This window comes from Elephas maximus, chromosome 22 (assembly GCF_024166365.1).
Source record: "Elephas maximus indicus isolate mEleMax1 chromosome 22, mEleMax1 primary haplotype, whole genome shotgun sequence".
Classification (NCBI taxonomy): Eukaryota; Metazoa; Chordata; class Mammalia; order Proboscidea; family Elephantidae; genus Elephas; species Elephas maximus.
The window spans coordinates 5075093-5090865 of NC_064840.1; the positions used below are offsets into that span (position 1 = coordinate 5075093).

A 15773-nucleotide genomic window follows, 5' to 3' on the forward strand; every position below is an offset into this window, starting at 1 on the left:
TCATTCCCTAGACACATAGAAAGATTTTTGCAACTTTATCAACTTGAGTTCCTAGCTCCCATTCTAACACTTGCAGAACCATCTGAATGCCTGCCCCTGGAGGTCAGTCCCACTTCACCTGTAATGTGTGCACTGTTGACAAACACAGTATGGTCCTATGGGCAGGAGATCTACAAAGAAAGAACTGTGGGGCTGCCAATGCAATAGAACACCAGAGCGGGGCTGGGCTGTGCTGTCCCACTTATGGGAGCCTGTAATGAGAGGGCAGTTGAACTCCTGCTTTTGAATAAACCCAGTAAACCAAACCCATTGCTGTCAAGTTAATTTTGACGCACAGCAACCCTACAGGACAGAGCAGAACTGCCCCATAGGGTTTCCAAGAAGCCCCTGGAGCTTTGGTTAGCAGCTGAAGCTCTTAACCACTATGCCACCAGGGTTTCTTGCTTTTGAATAGCTCAGTCATGAGTCATTTGAGGTCATGAAGCTGCTTCCTGTAGGTCCTTCCTACTCTTAGTCCTTAAAATCCTGTGTCTTAGAGATGCAAATAGCTCAACCAAGCTGACCAGGAGGAATTTTGGTCCACTTTCTATTTTTCTAGCTATCCCATCTTAATAAATAAAAGTTTTGTCATACTTCCTGATCTGCAGTTCTTGCTTTGCTTGAGACCATTCACAGTGTTCTTTAAATAAATAACATTTTCTATTTGAAAATTATGCAGGAATGGTTTGTTTTGTTTTGTTTTTGTTTTTTCTCTCTCTTGCCACTTTGGTTTTCCAGTCATTGGCATCTTTCATGACAACTGCTTCTTGTGCTCTGGAACAGCTCTTTCTTTTTATGTTTTTTTTAAAGAAACCCATTGCTTTTGGCCATCAGGGGACACCCCGTGAAGGTTTTATCTCTGCCAGAATCGTGATGGAGGAATTTTTTTGTTTTTTGGTCATTGTATAGATGGGTTTCTATATGCTGTTGAGTTGAAACATCATTCTACTTATTCTTTTTATTTTTGTTCTGGTAAAATGGAAAGTTTAATCTGCAGCTATTTTCCTAGACAATTTCCTTTCTGTGTATATCAACTCGACTCTTAGATTCAAGTTTGGATAATAAATTGTGTTAGCTACAAAGCACTTGTATAAATACAGCTATTTTGAGGCTTTTTGCCCTCAGAAATGACACTCCAGGAGTTCCCCAGGAATTTCCAACAAGCAGAGGATAAAAATAAAACTGTTTGTGATTCACAGCTTTTCTCGGAAATTTTCAAGCTTCATGTAGACAATTGTAAAGAGATGGCCCTGTCTCGCAGTACATTAACATTTTAAGAAAAACCCCTTGTCCAAGTCTGATACGAGAAAGTTCAACCAGGAAAAGAAGAAATGACAGAGTGAGGATCAGCTCTGTAGCTACTGTACACCACACAGTGAATTGTGAACAACTGGAGAAAAGCTAACATTCTGTCTGAACACCCACGAAGTAACATGACATGGCGAATCCCAGTGAATACAACTCAGAGGTAAATCAAACAGATCTCAAAGGAAACACTGAAATTTCTTCTCTTCATGTTTCAAAAGATTCCATAGGTCAAAGGAACCAGATGCAGGCGCAAATGTATATAAAAATAACGAGCAGTGCTCATAACAAATAAGGAGAGCTACATTCAGTTATCTTTCACAAAGGTCTAATCTCAGGCCAAGGGCAAGAAATGTCCACTGTGCTTTAAAAGGTCTAGGAATAGAAAAATCAACACCCAAATCTTTTCTAATTCTAAACGGCTGTTTGTCATGAGATGACTAACAATGTCTGTTTGTCTGTGGGGTCAGGTTTATTATTATATTTGCACTGAGCTAGTACCAGGCAGGATAGAAAACAGCTGTCTTAGAATTTCCCCAGTACCTACAGGTGGGCTCTTTTACAGGCATTTCCCAACTTATAACCCAGATGTGTTAGCTCTCCTGACCTCACCAGACCGCCACAAATGAAGCTTTGTTAAATCATCCCCTATTGCTGATGACATTCACTGCTCCACCACTCAGGAAACAGAAGGCATAAAGGTGAATACAAACATAAGAAAGGAGTTTACATCTGGTCTTGCAGTCTTTCCATGTAGTCTCTAAAGTCCTGGGAGTCCCCCAGCCCCATATCTTGGCAGACCCACTTAATGTTGTCATCACTGTCAAAAAGGATGGAGTTGGTGTATGGGCCGCCATCCTCCGGGAGAATGGTGGTGTAGGAAGTAAACTTGACTCTCTTCCTCTTTGGGCCCGAAGGATTGAGAGTTTCATTTTTCATTTCCTTCTCATACACATAGTCAGAAGGTCTGAGTAGTTGGCTATGGAAAGTCTTCTGGGAACTGCCGTTCAGAAGGAAGTTCCTCTCCTCGAACTGCAGCCCCCTGTCTATCATGGTCGTGCACTCCTCCGATGGGAGTGTGATGTCAACGGGGTTCTCCAAAAGTTCTACTTCATTCCCAAGCCAGACCCAGTCGTGGGAGTGGGGGATGTTGCCTTGCTCGCTCACAGCAAACCTTTTGTGTCTGTATTTCCAAGCAAACGCCACACAGTTGATTAAGAAGACCAAAATGGCCAGACAGAAGACACAGAGCAGGGCATACATGCCAATCTCCAGGTCAGTTAGCCCCCTTGAGGTCACTGTAAGGTCACTGGGATTGTTGGGTTCTGGTAACTTCCCCTGAGTGGGGAAGCTGGTGAAGGCATCTGGACCACCACTCTTGCGTAACTTATCCTTTCCACCCACGGGAGACTGTGGGGTTGTGCTCTTGTTGGTGCCTTCCTCCTGGCCAACAGATGCACCATGTTGGAACCACTCCTGAACTGCTCTCTCCTGGTTTCCTTCACGCTCTATGGAATTACTGAGATGGCCTTTATATTCCCGATTTATGCCCTCAATATCATTGGTGCCTCCTTGGTGTTCATCAATATTTGGTTCAAATTTGACCTTGACATTTCCTTTACCCACGGCAAGAACACTCTTTCTCTTGGTCTTCTGACAAGGTTCACTTATCATCATTTCTAACTTAATCAAGGGCCCTTGGCCTTCACCCTCTGCAACTACAACTGGCCATTTGGACTGAAGGGTTGGCTGGACAGACACCACCATTTCATCCAATGATGAGACAGTAACTGAAAAATCCTTGGAATCATAAATGTCTAAAGGTGTCACCGAACCATCACTGAATAAAATCCAAGAACTGACTATTGCTTCCTAAGAAAAACAAAACCAAAGCATTATGTTATAATCAGGTTCCATCAAATTTGCACACATAAATATGATTTCCTAGATACTATTCTTTAAAAATACAGACTAGGAAGAATAAACTCCTATGTTTTATAATCTCGAACAGTTTCTGCCATGACTTGAACCAGCAACAATAATACACTATAGCTCCATTCATGTAAGGAACAAATAATATACTTTAATGAATTAATTTACTGCATGCCACACAATAGAATTTGACTTTGGCCTTTCCAAAAACATTTGAAAGACCAGGCAATTTATCTGAATCAGTTTCAGGTGCAACTAATCAGGTGGCTGCTCAAGATAATATCACTTTGAACATTCTTTATTAGGAAGCCAGTGCTGATGAAGCAAAACATGGATGGTGGAAGGAAGCACTTGGGGAAGATGCATTAGGAGGCTGGCTTGCTTGAAAGACACCGCAACCCCGGTATCTGTAAAAACGATTTGCTCAAAGTTTACAGATGGAGGAGAGTTTTAGAGCCGACAATACTTGCAGTAAACAGTTTGGTGCCTATTAGCCATGCTTGTTCAAGTGACTAAAATTGAATTTTCAAGTATCAAAAGCCACCTGCTTTGGCAAAAGTGGACACACATGACCATCCTTCAGTCATGGTCTAGCGGCAGACTGTGCCTGGCACACATAACCCCCCTGGAAAGCAAATGGCCCCTGGACACGTGGTCTGTCCATACATAAGAGGAAACTTTATCTCAGACAAGACAGACTGGACAAGAAGCAGGAAGAAGCTTCTAGAGCCACAGTCCCAGCTGCAATGCTCTACTGATCTCCTTGCTGTACCTGATATGAGAGAGAAGGCGTCTCAACTGACCATAGACACAGGGGCCCCTGCAAATCTTACCTGCTGTGGGGCTTGAAGAACATCCTGGGCAGCCACTGTTGAGACGATGGCTCTTCTGTCTGCTCTGTGAGGCTGCAGGGAGAGAGAAAGGCCAGCCACCAGCTGCACGCCCAGGTCCGCGATGGTGACACGGTCATCCAGGACAATCACTGTCTTCTCAGCCAGGATGGAGTCAGAGAGAGGCGAGAGGACCTTCAAAGGTAATGAGAAAGCTCTGGTCTCTGCTCCATATAACCATTTTAAACTCCTTAATTGATGTTTCCACCAAAGCGTTCTCCAATTCTCTGCTAAATGAACGCACTTATAGAGAAGGTTCAGCAAAGTGCCAGGCCACTGTTCAATTACACTTGCCAGTCGAATGAGGAATTTTACAAAGATCACCCTGATGCATTTTCTTTCCTTTGATTCATAGGATGTTATTAGCAGTGTATTTTATGAGAAGAGTTTGATTTAATGTAGGGACAGTAACTTAAAATTGTCCGTTTTGGCACCGGGCATGAAAAGAGTAACATTTTCCCAACAACTAATATTTATGCCTCAAAAATAGCAGAACTGGGTTTAAAACTGTTTAAAGGAATGGCGCTCACCCATCTCCTCCTGCTCATATTCCTTCCCGTGGGCAATGAGATGTTCATTAGGGGACAATATTGATCATCGTGTGGGCTGCTGTGCCGTCTTTGGATAAACCAGTTTAATAGAGTGGGAAAGAATCTTAATGTCTTAAGGATCCATCCTTCCTAATTTATGTAATCTACAACTAAGGTGACTAAAGCCTGGAGAGGAATATGTGCAGGCAGAATTTCCGGAATGCCACCCCGCAAAGATGTCCCGGTACTTGTAAGTACAATGAGAAATCATTTCCATGATTATGCTACATGGTGGTGGAGTTGGCCTTAATACACAGTGACAACCTTGGATTATCCAGGTGGGTGATCACACAGGCCCTAAAAAGTGGAGAGCTTTCTCTGACTAGTGGCAGAGGGGAAGTCTTGATGAGAAGGGTGTGATGCTTGAGTTTAAACTCAGTGGGGATGGAGGGGACCCATGAGAAGGAATGTAGGTGGCCTTTAGGGCACAGAGTGGACCCCAGCTGAGAGCTAGTAAGGAATTAGAGACCTCAGTCTTGCAAATGTAGGAAACTGCACTCTGCCAGCGTCCTGGACAAGCTTAGAAGCAAAGTCTTCCCCAAAGCCCACAGGTGAGAGTCCACCTGGGCCACACATACACACACATTTGCACACACACTCACAATACACGTACACACAGACACACACAGAAGTGTGCGTACACACACGCGTACACACACACACAGTTCTACATAGAAACATCTACCTGCATGCTCATGAATACAGACTAATATTAAGGTAGAGCAGAACAGAACAAGGAGATACTGCGTGGTTTAAAGTGAGCAAAGGTGTGCATCAGGGCTGTATCCTTTCACCACATTTATTCAATCTGTATGCTCGGCAAACAATCCGAGAGGCTAGACTATACGAATAAGAACATGGCATCAGGATTGGAGGAAGACTCATTAACAACCTGCATTATGCAGATGACACAACCTTGCTTGGTGAAAATGGAGAGGACCTGAAGCACTTGCAGATAAAGATCAATGACTAGGGCCTTCAGTATGCATTACAACTCAACATAAAGAAAAGAAAAATCCTCACAACTGGACCAGTAAGCAACATCACGATAAATGGAGAAAAGACTGAAGTTGTCAAGGATTTCATTTTACTTGGATCCACAATCAACACCCATGGAAGCAGCAGTCAAGAAATCAAACTACACATCGCATTGGGCAAATCTGCTGCAAAAGACCTCTTTAAAGTATGCAAAAGCAAAGATGTTACTTTAAGGACTAAGGTGCACCTGACCCAAGTCACGGTGTTTTTAATGGCCTCGTATGCATGTGAAAGGTGGACACTGAATAAGGAAGATCAAAGAAGAATTGACACCTTTGAATTCTTGTGTTGGGGAAGATTGTTGAATATACCATGGACTGCCAAAAGAAGGAACAAATCTGTCTTCAAAGAAGTATGACCAGAATGCTCCTTAGAAGGATGGTGAGACTTCATCTCATATACCTTGGACATATTATCAGGAAGGATCAGTCCCTGGAGAAGTACATAATGCTTGGTAAAGTAGAGGGTCAGCAAAAAAGAGGAAGAACCTCAACGAGATAGACTGACACAGTGGCTGCAACAATGGGCTCAAGCATACCAAGAATCATGAGGATGGCACAGGACAGGCAGTGTGGTACACAGGGTTGCTATGAGTCGGAACCAACTCGGTGGCACCTAAGAGCACCTAACAGCAACAGGGCAAGTGGCAAGGGGTGAGTTGATCGTACCTGCACAGTGGTTATTCCTGGCTCCCGACCAACCAGGGTCCTACCATCCTGTAACTTTGCAATTTTCGGCTCTTCCACCTTCATGAAATCAGTCACAAGGTCTGTGATGTCAAACTGCCAGTCAGGGCCCAGCATATAGGTCAGCTGACCCAACTCCGGCAACTCTGCCACAAACTGGGTCAGGACCCGGGCCATGGCGTGCTGGTACTGCAGGGAGCACCCTCTGCCTTTCTTCTCCTCATCTTCTTCATCGTCACTCTCCCGGGTGGGCCTGGAACACAAACACCCAGAACAGAGTAAGCATCACCATTGTTAAGAGTCATGTAGCCCATTTTTCAGACGTGATATGACTGTGCAGGATGGAATAAACTGGCTTTTCTCCTGGCAGATCTGCTCATAGATCAACTCATCACCACGTCCCTTCAGTCAATACACTCCTTTTGGTGATTAGTGGGCACCACGAGTGCTGCTATGAACTTGGACACAGGAGACAAGACATCCCCTGCCTCCCAACATGGCCCTGTGCAGTAGGAGATCCAGGCCCCACACAGGCAGAGGCTGTGTCTGTGCCCTCTGCATTCTGGAAAGCTGTCATTTCAAAACCATTCCCCATATGGGACTGATGCAGAATTTTGAGTCTAGTGGAACAAGTGTGAGATTCTTTGTCAGAATTGCTGCTGAGAGTCTGTGATGTTTACAGTTGTGTGTCAACTTGGCTGAGCCATGATTCTCAGTGGTTTAGCAGTTATGATGTAGTTTGGCAGTTATGTAATGATGTAATCAAGTCCATAATGAGATCTACTACAAACAGCCAGTCAGTTGAAAGACAGCTTCCTTAGGAGTGTAGGCTGCCTCTAGTATATACAGGGATATTCCAGCAAGGCTCTTATTCTGGATCCCGCATCTGGCTTGTCATCATCTGACCTCTGGTTCTTGGGACTTGAGCTAGCAGCTTACCTGCCGATCTTGGGATTCGTCAGCCTCCACAACATGTGAGTGAGCAGCCTGCCATCTTACCTGCTGATCTTGAGATTTGTTGGCTTCCGTAGCCTGTGAGCCAGTGGCCTGCAGTGTGACCTGCCAATCTTGGGTTTGTCAGCCCCTGCAGCAATGTGAGTCAGAAGAAGCCTCCAGCCTGACACCTGACCCATGGACTTGGGACCTGCCAGTCTCTATAACCATGTGAGCCATTTCCTTGAGATAAATCTCTCTCTCTCTATATATATATATATATGCTTCATTGGTTTTCTTCTCTAGAGATCCCAGTCTTAGAGTTCTCTTTCCACACCTACCTATGTGACCTGTGTCTCCTATAAGCTCTATCAGTTTTTCCTTCATGTATTCTGAAGTTCAGTTATTTGCTGCATTAACATTTAGGATCTCAAAGTCTTCTTGGTGGATTGATCCTTCTATCATTATGTAATGTCCCTCTTTGTCCATAGTAATTTTTTTTACTCTGAAATCTAATTTATCTGGTATTTACATACCTGCTTTTTTTTCTTTTAATTAATGTTTTCATGCTATATCTTGTTCCATTCTTTGACTTTCAACACACTGAAGTTGTTATTGAAGGTAGTTTCTTATAGGCAGCATATAGCTGAGTCCTGTTTTTCATTCATTCTTCCAGTCTCTGTCTTTTAATTGGTGTATTTAGACTATTCACATTTAAAGTAATCATTGATCTGCCATTTTATTACCTTCCGTTTGTTCTTCCTGTATTCTGTTCCTGTTTCTCTTTTATTGCCTTTCTGTGAATTACTTGAACATTTTTTAGAGTTCTATTTACATAAACTTATAGTATTTTTTTTAGTCTATCTCCTTGTAGAGTTTTCCTAATGGTTGCTCAAGGCATTATAATATACATGCATAACTTATCACAGCCTACTGAGACCAGTGTTTCACCACTTTGAATGAAATGCTGATACCTTGCTTCCATTTGGTTCCCTTTATACTTTTAATATATAATTGTTTTAAGTACTTCCTCTAGGTACTTTAAGGATGACATCAGACGATGCTATAATTTTTGCCTCAGCCATCAAATATTAGAAATGTGTGAGGAGAATCGATTTATCTCTACTTTACCCATCTATCATCCTTCTTTCCATTCTAAGTTCCCAAACCTGCTCCTGTGCTCATTTTCTCTTTGTTTACAGTACTTCCATAGGGGTTCCATTTAAGGATGGGTCTACGTGAAACACATTCTCTTAGTTGTTCTTCATCTGAAAATATCTTACTCCCCCTTCATTCCTGAAGAATATTTTTGCCAGATATAGAATTTTCAGTTCACAGTTCTTTTCTTTCAGGACTTGCAAATGTGGTGCCACTTCCTTCTGGCCTCTGTAGTCTCAGGTGAGAAATCCACCGTTATTCAAGTGATTTTCCCTGTAAGTCAGGTGTCATTTCTTTGGATGCCTTTAAGGTTTTTTCTTTGCCTTTAGTCTTCCAAAGTTTAAGTATGATGTCTCTCGACATGCCCTTTTTTTTTTTTTTTTTCTTTTTGGAGTGTCCTTGTTTTGTATTCCCTCAACTTTTTGAGTCTGTAGGTTTATGCCTTTCACCAAATGTGGGAAGCTTACATCTATTATTTTTGCAATTTTTTTTTTTAACCCTACACTCTTTCTACCTCCTGGAGAAAACTCTCTGCTTTTAAAAGGCTCAACTCATGGGTTAGGGCTACCTGAATAATCTCCATTTATTAAAATTGACTGACTTCAGATTTTAATTATATCTAAAAAATCATTCCACAGCTGTATTAGATGGTATTTGATTGAATAACCAGAAATGACAATCTTGGAGATCCATCTTTAGAATTCTGCTTATAGCAATATATATCATTCGCTGAATTTTTGGGATAGCTCTATCCAGTAATATTTTTATCTCCAATTTGTAGATGAAGAAAGTGAGGAATAGAGAGGTCAAGTAACTTGTCCAAGGTCATGCAACCATAAGTGGCAAAGCCTAGGTTAAATATTGGGCAGCCTTATTCCAGAGTCTATACTCTTAATCATTTCACTCCACTCCCTGGATGGTGGCTGACATTCACAGGCAGGGAAACTCAGAATGAATAATGTAGGAATGAACAATAGGGAAATGGGTAATGAGAAATAATTGTATCCTAAATTCCAGGCCTTCTGTAAGGTGCTTTTCTCTATTGTTTAATCCTAACAACTACCCTATAAAGTACTATTATTATTCACATGATGATTTTCTCATGTCAGAGCGCTAGTAAGTAGCAGCATCAGATCCACCCCAGGACCAGACCATTGTTACCCACTGTGGCTGCTGCTCTATCAGGCTCTACGACCCTGAGAACCAGTATTATCACCATTACACAAAGATCTGGGCCCACAGAACACCCAATTCACAGTACTCTCTCTGGGAGCCACTCCCACCCTTGGCTCCTCACCTTCTGTTGGGGGCCACTGGGATCCTCCAGCCCTTGATCTGGCTCAGCTCCGTGTCTGAGATCTCAATCTGCAGAGGGAGCCTGGGTACCCAGACAGTGACTTCCAACTGGGACGTGAAGTGCTGGTGGGTGAAGTTCACAATCGTGTCCACTCTGCTCTTCATCTCCTTCCCATTCACAAAAATGGAATCACAGTTGTTGGAAACCTTTGGGGAGAGGTGGACTCTTGAGATGCATCAGCAGAAAAAACACAAGCAAAAAGCCCCCAGCGATGAGGGTTCATGAACTGCAACAGCCCTGATTTAGTAGACACCGAGACAGCCAGAACAACATGACTTACACACCAGGTAATTTGTAGGCACTAATTAGTGACAAATACTGATAAATGGACTCTAGGAAAGCCACTTACAATACAAAATACTGACAAGCAAAACCATAAACATAATTTAATGAAGTTACATAACCTCCGTTGCCTACTTTGTGTGTGTGTGTGTGTGTTTCTTTACCTTACTTTTATATGTACTCATTCCTCTACTAATCAAACCCCAGCTGCATCGTATTTTTTTCTTGCACCATATTTGAAGATGCACAAGAGGTGGCAATATGTTACCAAACAATCATTTTATTCAAGCCATAAAAAGTATCCTTTTTGAGGAATCAAGAGAGCTGTGGGTAAAATGCTCATGAAATGCACTGGAAACATGGGTGTAATTATTTTTGCCCCATTAAACTCTACTTTTATAGAATGGAAGTGAGGACGTAGCATTTCATTCTGGTCTCCTGACTCAGCACCTCGGCCGCATGCATTAGCAGGTGAAGAATTAGACAATTTGAGCCCCCATTTCCTTCCACATATTCCCAGTAGCCGATCAGGTGTTGATGACTTCCTCTCATGGACCATCAGTAAAATGTCATATGTGTGTCTGGGTGGAGAGGAGGAGAAAGCAAGGGTCACTTCATGTGCAGAAGAGACAAAGTGTCATATCCAATGTGACAACATCCATTGTGAGATGGGGGACACCACTTCCTGTGTCTCTTTTAAAGCAACCAGACTTTTCCAAGAATCCCCCAGAGGACTCCTCACACTTCATTGGCCAGAAGTGTCACATGACCTCCCTAAGCCAATCAGTGGTGAGGGGAATGGGATGATAATGAATGGTTTGGTGAAAGAAACACACTTCTTTTTTTTAAACATTATATATATCTCTTAGGAGAAAAAACCTCAAATAATATTCAACAGACTGAATCGCCAACGTCTCGCACCTTCTTACATTTTTTTCCATGTGGGTTATGCCTCCATTCCTGAAAGATGGAAAAAGCTCTAAGCCCCCACGTCCTCTGAAAGAATTCAGAGTGTCTCTGAATTGAGATTTCATTTCTGATGCACAGAAAGGGCCTCAAGACTTCCAAGGCTAGGTGTTTCTGATGGTGGGATGAACGTGATTCAGAGTGATTTGATGTGAGACTGGGAAGGGCAGAAGCAGGCAAAAAATAATTAGAATTTTGTACAAATGCAGGAGAGTTGAGGTGTGTACTGTGGGAAAGGCCTGGCAGTAGGCGGCAATCACCTGAGCCAGAAAGGTGTGGGCAGAACCCCCCAGTTCATCCACTGCAGCATTCTCATTGGAACCTTGTTCTCCTGAGGCAGGTATGCACACCACAGGCGGAGCAGATACAAGGCCAGGGGTGTTTAGCAATTTTATTGGACTTCACAGCAAGTATGGACTTTAGAACCTCCGTGGACAGGATGAAGACCACTGCACTTCCTTCCCTCCCATCTCTTCCACACGCCTTCATCACAGAACCTTCAACTCTGGGTGCTGACGGAGACCCTGAGCCTGTTTGATCTGTGTCCACCTTGTAGGGGTGCAGCCCAGAGAGAATGAATTCCTGTCTTCAGAGCACAGAGAGATCTCAGCAAGTCTCAGGTTAACACTAGGCCCAGCTCAGGCCAGCGATGTTAAGAGACACCAAGGATACAAAGTGAATCAGAGTCCCAGCTAAGTGAAGGTGACAGACTTGAACACAAACCATTACAGTATCCAATGACTGGCAGGACAAAAGTGCATATAAGGCAGCCAGGCCTCGCCAGTGCCTACAGGCCAGACAAAATCCAGAAGGGGGTGCTGCTTCCCCTGATTCCTGATACCTACAACATCCCCTTCCCCCTTCCAAAAAAGCTCCCATGCACCTCCTCCATCTGACCTCCACCTGCACAGATGGCACCTGTGCAGCACGGGTGGTTGATGTAGACTCTGCTTGCTGAGCCATCACTAGAGAAAACAAGAAATTCTGGGTCTTTGTCCCTGAGAGAAAAAGCCGAAATCATATTCAACACAGTTTGATTCTGCATCTGTAGAGAGGTGCTACAAATTTTTTTCCCTTATCAGGAGTAAACCAGCAGCCTGGGCCCAAGGTTATGACTCAGTGCAAAGGTTGTTGTTGCTCTTAGGTGCCAACGAGTTGGTTCTGACTCACATACACAGAGTGAAACCTGCCAGGTCCTGAGCCATTCTCACAATCATTGCCATGTTTCAGCTCACTGCTGAAGTTGCTGCGTCAATCCATCTTGTTGAGGGTCTTCCTCTCTTTTGCTGACCTCTACTTTACCAAGCATAATGTCCTTCTCCAGGAACTGGTCCTTCCTGATAACATGTCCAAAGTACACGAGATGAAGTCTCACCATCCTCACTTCTAAGGAGTATTATGGCTGTACTTCTTCCAAGACAAATTTGTTCATTCTCCTGGAAGTCCATGGTATATTCAATATTCTTCGCCAACTCCATAAATCAAAGGTATCCGTTCTTCTTTGGTCTTCCTTATTCATTGTCCAGCTGTTGCATGCATATGAAAAAAAAACTGAAAATACCATGGCTTGCTCAAGCACACCTTAGTCCTCAAAATGACATCTTGGCTTTTTAACCCTTTGAAGAAGTCTTCTGCAGCAGATTTGCCTAATGCAATACATCATTTGATTTCTGGACTGCTACTTCCATGGGCATCAATTGTTGATCCAAGTAAATTGTATTCCTTGACAACTTCAGTATTTTCTCTGTTTATCCTGATATTGCTTACTGGACCCATTGTGAGGATTTTTGTTTTCTTCTTGTTGAGTTTTAATCCATACCGAAGGCTGTAGTCTTTGATGGTGATCAGTAAGTGTTTCATGTCCTCTTTGCTTTCAGAAAGCAAGGCTGTGTCATCTGTGTATCGCAGGTTGTTAATGGGTCTGCCTCCAGTTCTGATGCCACATTCTTCTTCACGCACTCCAGCTTCTCAGATTATTTGCTCAGCATACAGACTGAATTAGTATGATGAACGGATACAACCCTGATGCACACCTTTCCTGATTTTAAACCATCCGGTGTCCCTTTGTTCTGTTAAAACAGCTGCCTCTTGGTCTAGGTACAGGTCCAGATGAGCACAATTAAATGTTCTGGAATTTCCATTCTTCACAACATTATCCACAATTTGTTATGATCCACACAGTCAAATGGCTTTGCATAGTCAATAAAACATGGCTAAAATATTTCTGGTATTCTCTGCTTTCAGTCAAGATTCATATGACATGAGCAATGATAATCTCTTGTTCCATGTCCTCTTCTGTATCTGGCTTGAATTTCCGGCAGTTCCCTGTCAATGTACTACCGCAAATGCTGATGGATTATCTTCAGTAAGATTTTATTTGCGTGTGATATTACCAGTATTGTTTGGTAATTTCTGTATTCTGTTGGGTCACCTTTCTTTGGAATGGGCACAAATATGGATCTCTTCCACATGATTGGCCAGGTAGCTGTCTTCCACATTTCTTGGCATAGATGAATGAACACATCTCAATCAGTATTCCACCAGTTCCTGCAGCCTTGTTTTTCGCCAATGCCTTCAGTGCAGCTTGGACTTTTTCCTTCAGTACCATTAGTTCTTGATCGTATGCCACCTCTTGAAATGGTTGAGCATCAACCAATTATTTTTGATACAGTGACTTTGTGTATTCCTTCCATCTTCTTTGGATAATTCCTGAGTCATTGAATATTTTCCCTATAGATAGAATCCTTCAACATTGCAACTTCAGGCCTCGATTTTTAATTCAGTTCTTTCAGCTTAAGAAATGCCCAGAGTGTTCTTCTCTTTTGGTTTTCTAACTCCAGGCATTTCCTTTATCTTCTCAAGCCACCTTTTGAAATTTACAATTCAGTTCTTTTACTTCATCATTTCTTCCATTCGCTTTAGCTGCTCTACATTCTAGAGAAAGCATCAGAGTTTCTTCTACATACATTTTGGTCTTTTCTTTCTTTCCTGTCTTTTTCGTGACCTTTTGGTTTCTTCGTATATGATGTCCTTGATGCCATTCTACAACTCATCTGGTCTTCAGTTATTAGTGTTAAATGCATCAACACTCTCCTTGAGATGGTCTCTAAATTCAGGTGGGATGCACTCAAGATCATACTTTGGCTCTTGTGGACTTGTTTTAATTAATTGAACTTGCATATGAGCAATTGATGGTCTGTTCTGCAGTCAGCCGCTGGCCTTGTTCTAACTGATGATATTGAGCTTCTCCATTGTCCCTTTCCACAGATGTAGTTGATTTGATTCCTGTGTATTCCATCGGATGAGGTCTATGTGTATAGTCACCATTTAGATTGTTGAGAAAAAGCGTTTGCAGTGAATAATTTGTTGGTCTTGCAAAATTCAATCATGTGATCTCTGGCATCGTTTCTATCACCAAGGCCGTATTTTCTAACTCTGATCCTTCTTCGTTTCCAACTTTCACATTCCAATCACCGGTAATTATTAATGCATCTCGACTGCATATTGATCAATTTCAAACCACAGAAGTTGGTAAAAATCTTTGATTTGTTCATCTATAGTATTAGTGGTTGGTACATAAGGTTGAGTAATAGTCGTACCAACTGGTCTACCTCATAGGCATATGGATATTATCCTTTCACAGTGTTGTAGTTCAGGATAGATCTTGAAATGCTCTTTTTGATCATGAATGTGACACCATTCCTCTTCAATTTCTCACTACTAGCATAGTACACCATATGACTGTCCGATTCAAAATGGCCAATACCAGTCTATTTAAGGTCACTAATGCCTAGGATATTGATCTTTACGTGTCCAATTTCACTTCTGACAACTTCCAATTTTCCTAGAATCATACTTCATATATCCCACGTTCCAATTATTAATGGATGTTTGCAGCTGTTTCTTTTCATTTGGAGTCATGCCACATCAGCGAATGAAGGTCCCAAAAGCTTTACTCTATCCACATCATTAAGGTCAACTCTACTTTGAGGAGGGAGTGCTTCCCCAGTCGTATGTGAGTGCCTTCCAACATAAGGAGCTCATCTTCCAGCACTATGTCAGACAATGTTCCACTTGTGTGTCAGTTCCCCCACTCATCTGTCAGTCTGTCATAACGTGGTGGCTTGAGTGTTGCTGTGATGCTGGAAGCTATGCCACCGGTATTTCAAATACCAGCAGGGCCACCCATGGTGGACAGGTTTCAGTGGAGTTCTCAAACCGAGACAGACTAGGAGGGATCTGGTAGGCTAGGTCTTAAAAAATTGGCCAGTGAAAGCCTTATGAATAGCGGCAGCACACTGTCTGATATGGTACCGGTGCAAAGTTCAGCACACACATATTTGTGGGATGCTTAAAAAAAAAACTTTTTTTTTTTTTTCATTTTAGCATTTTATCCCTGACTTGGGAGATTAAAAAAGCACCACCACACTTATTAGCTTAGGAGAAGATCCAAGCACTTTGCATTCATTGAGCGCTGCCCCAGAAGGGATTAGGGCTGTTTATCTGGTGAAAGCCCAGCATATGGTGCTGTCCAACTCCCCGCACCGGCTCTAATTGCGAACACAGAACCTGTTGGAGACAAGCCTGTTAATGAGGT

General features: G+C 42.6%; 1 protein-coding gene across 1 annotated transcript in view; it reads right to left on the reverse strand.

The window, feature by feature from the left end:
• Positions 1–951: 951 nt before the first annotated feature.
• LOC126065533 (transmembrane protein 132B) overlaps positions 952–15773 on the reverse strand; it is a 432522-nt gene continuing 417700 nt past the window's right edge. The window contains exons 6-9 of the mRNA XM_049865632.1: positions 9869–10074; positions 6463–6733; positions 4110–4301; positions 952–3216 (exon numbers count right to left, since the gene is read on the reverse strand). Coding sequence (XP_049721589.1) covers positions 2071–3216; positions 4110–4301; positions 6463–6733; positions 9869–10074 — 1815 coding nt within the window. The 3' untranslated portion in view covers positions 952–2070. The remainder of the gene's footprint in view (positions 3217–4109; positions 4302–6462; positions 6734–9868; positions 10075–15773) is intronic.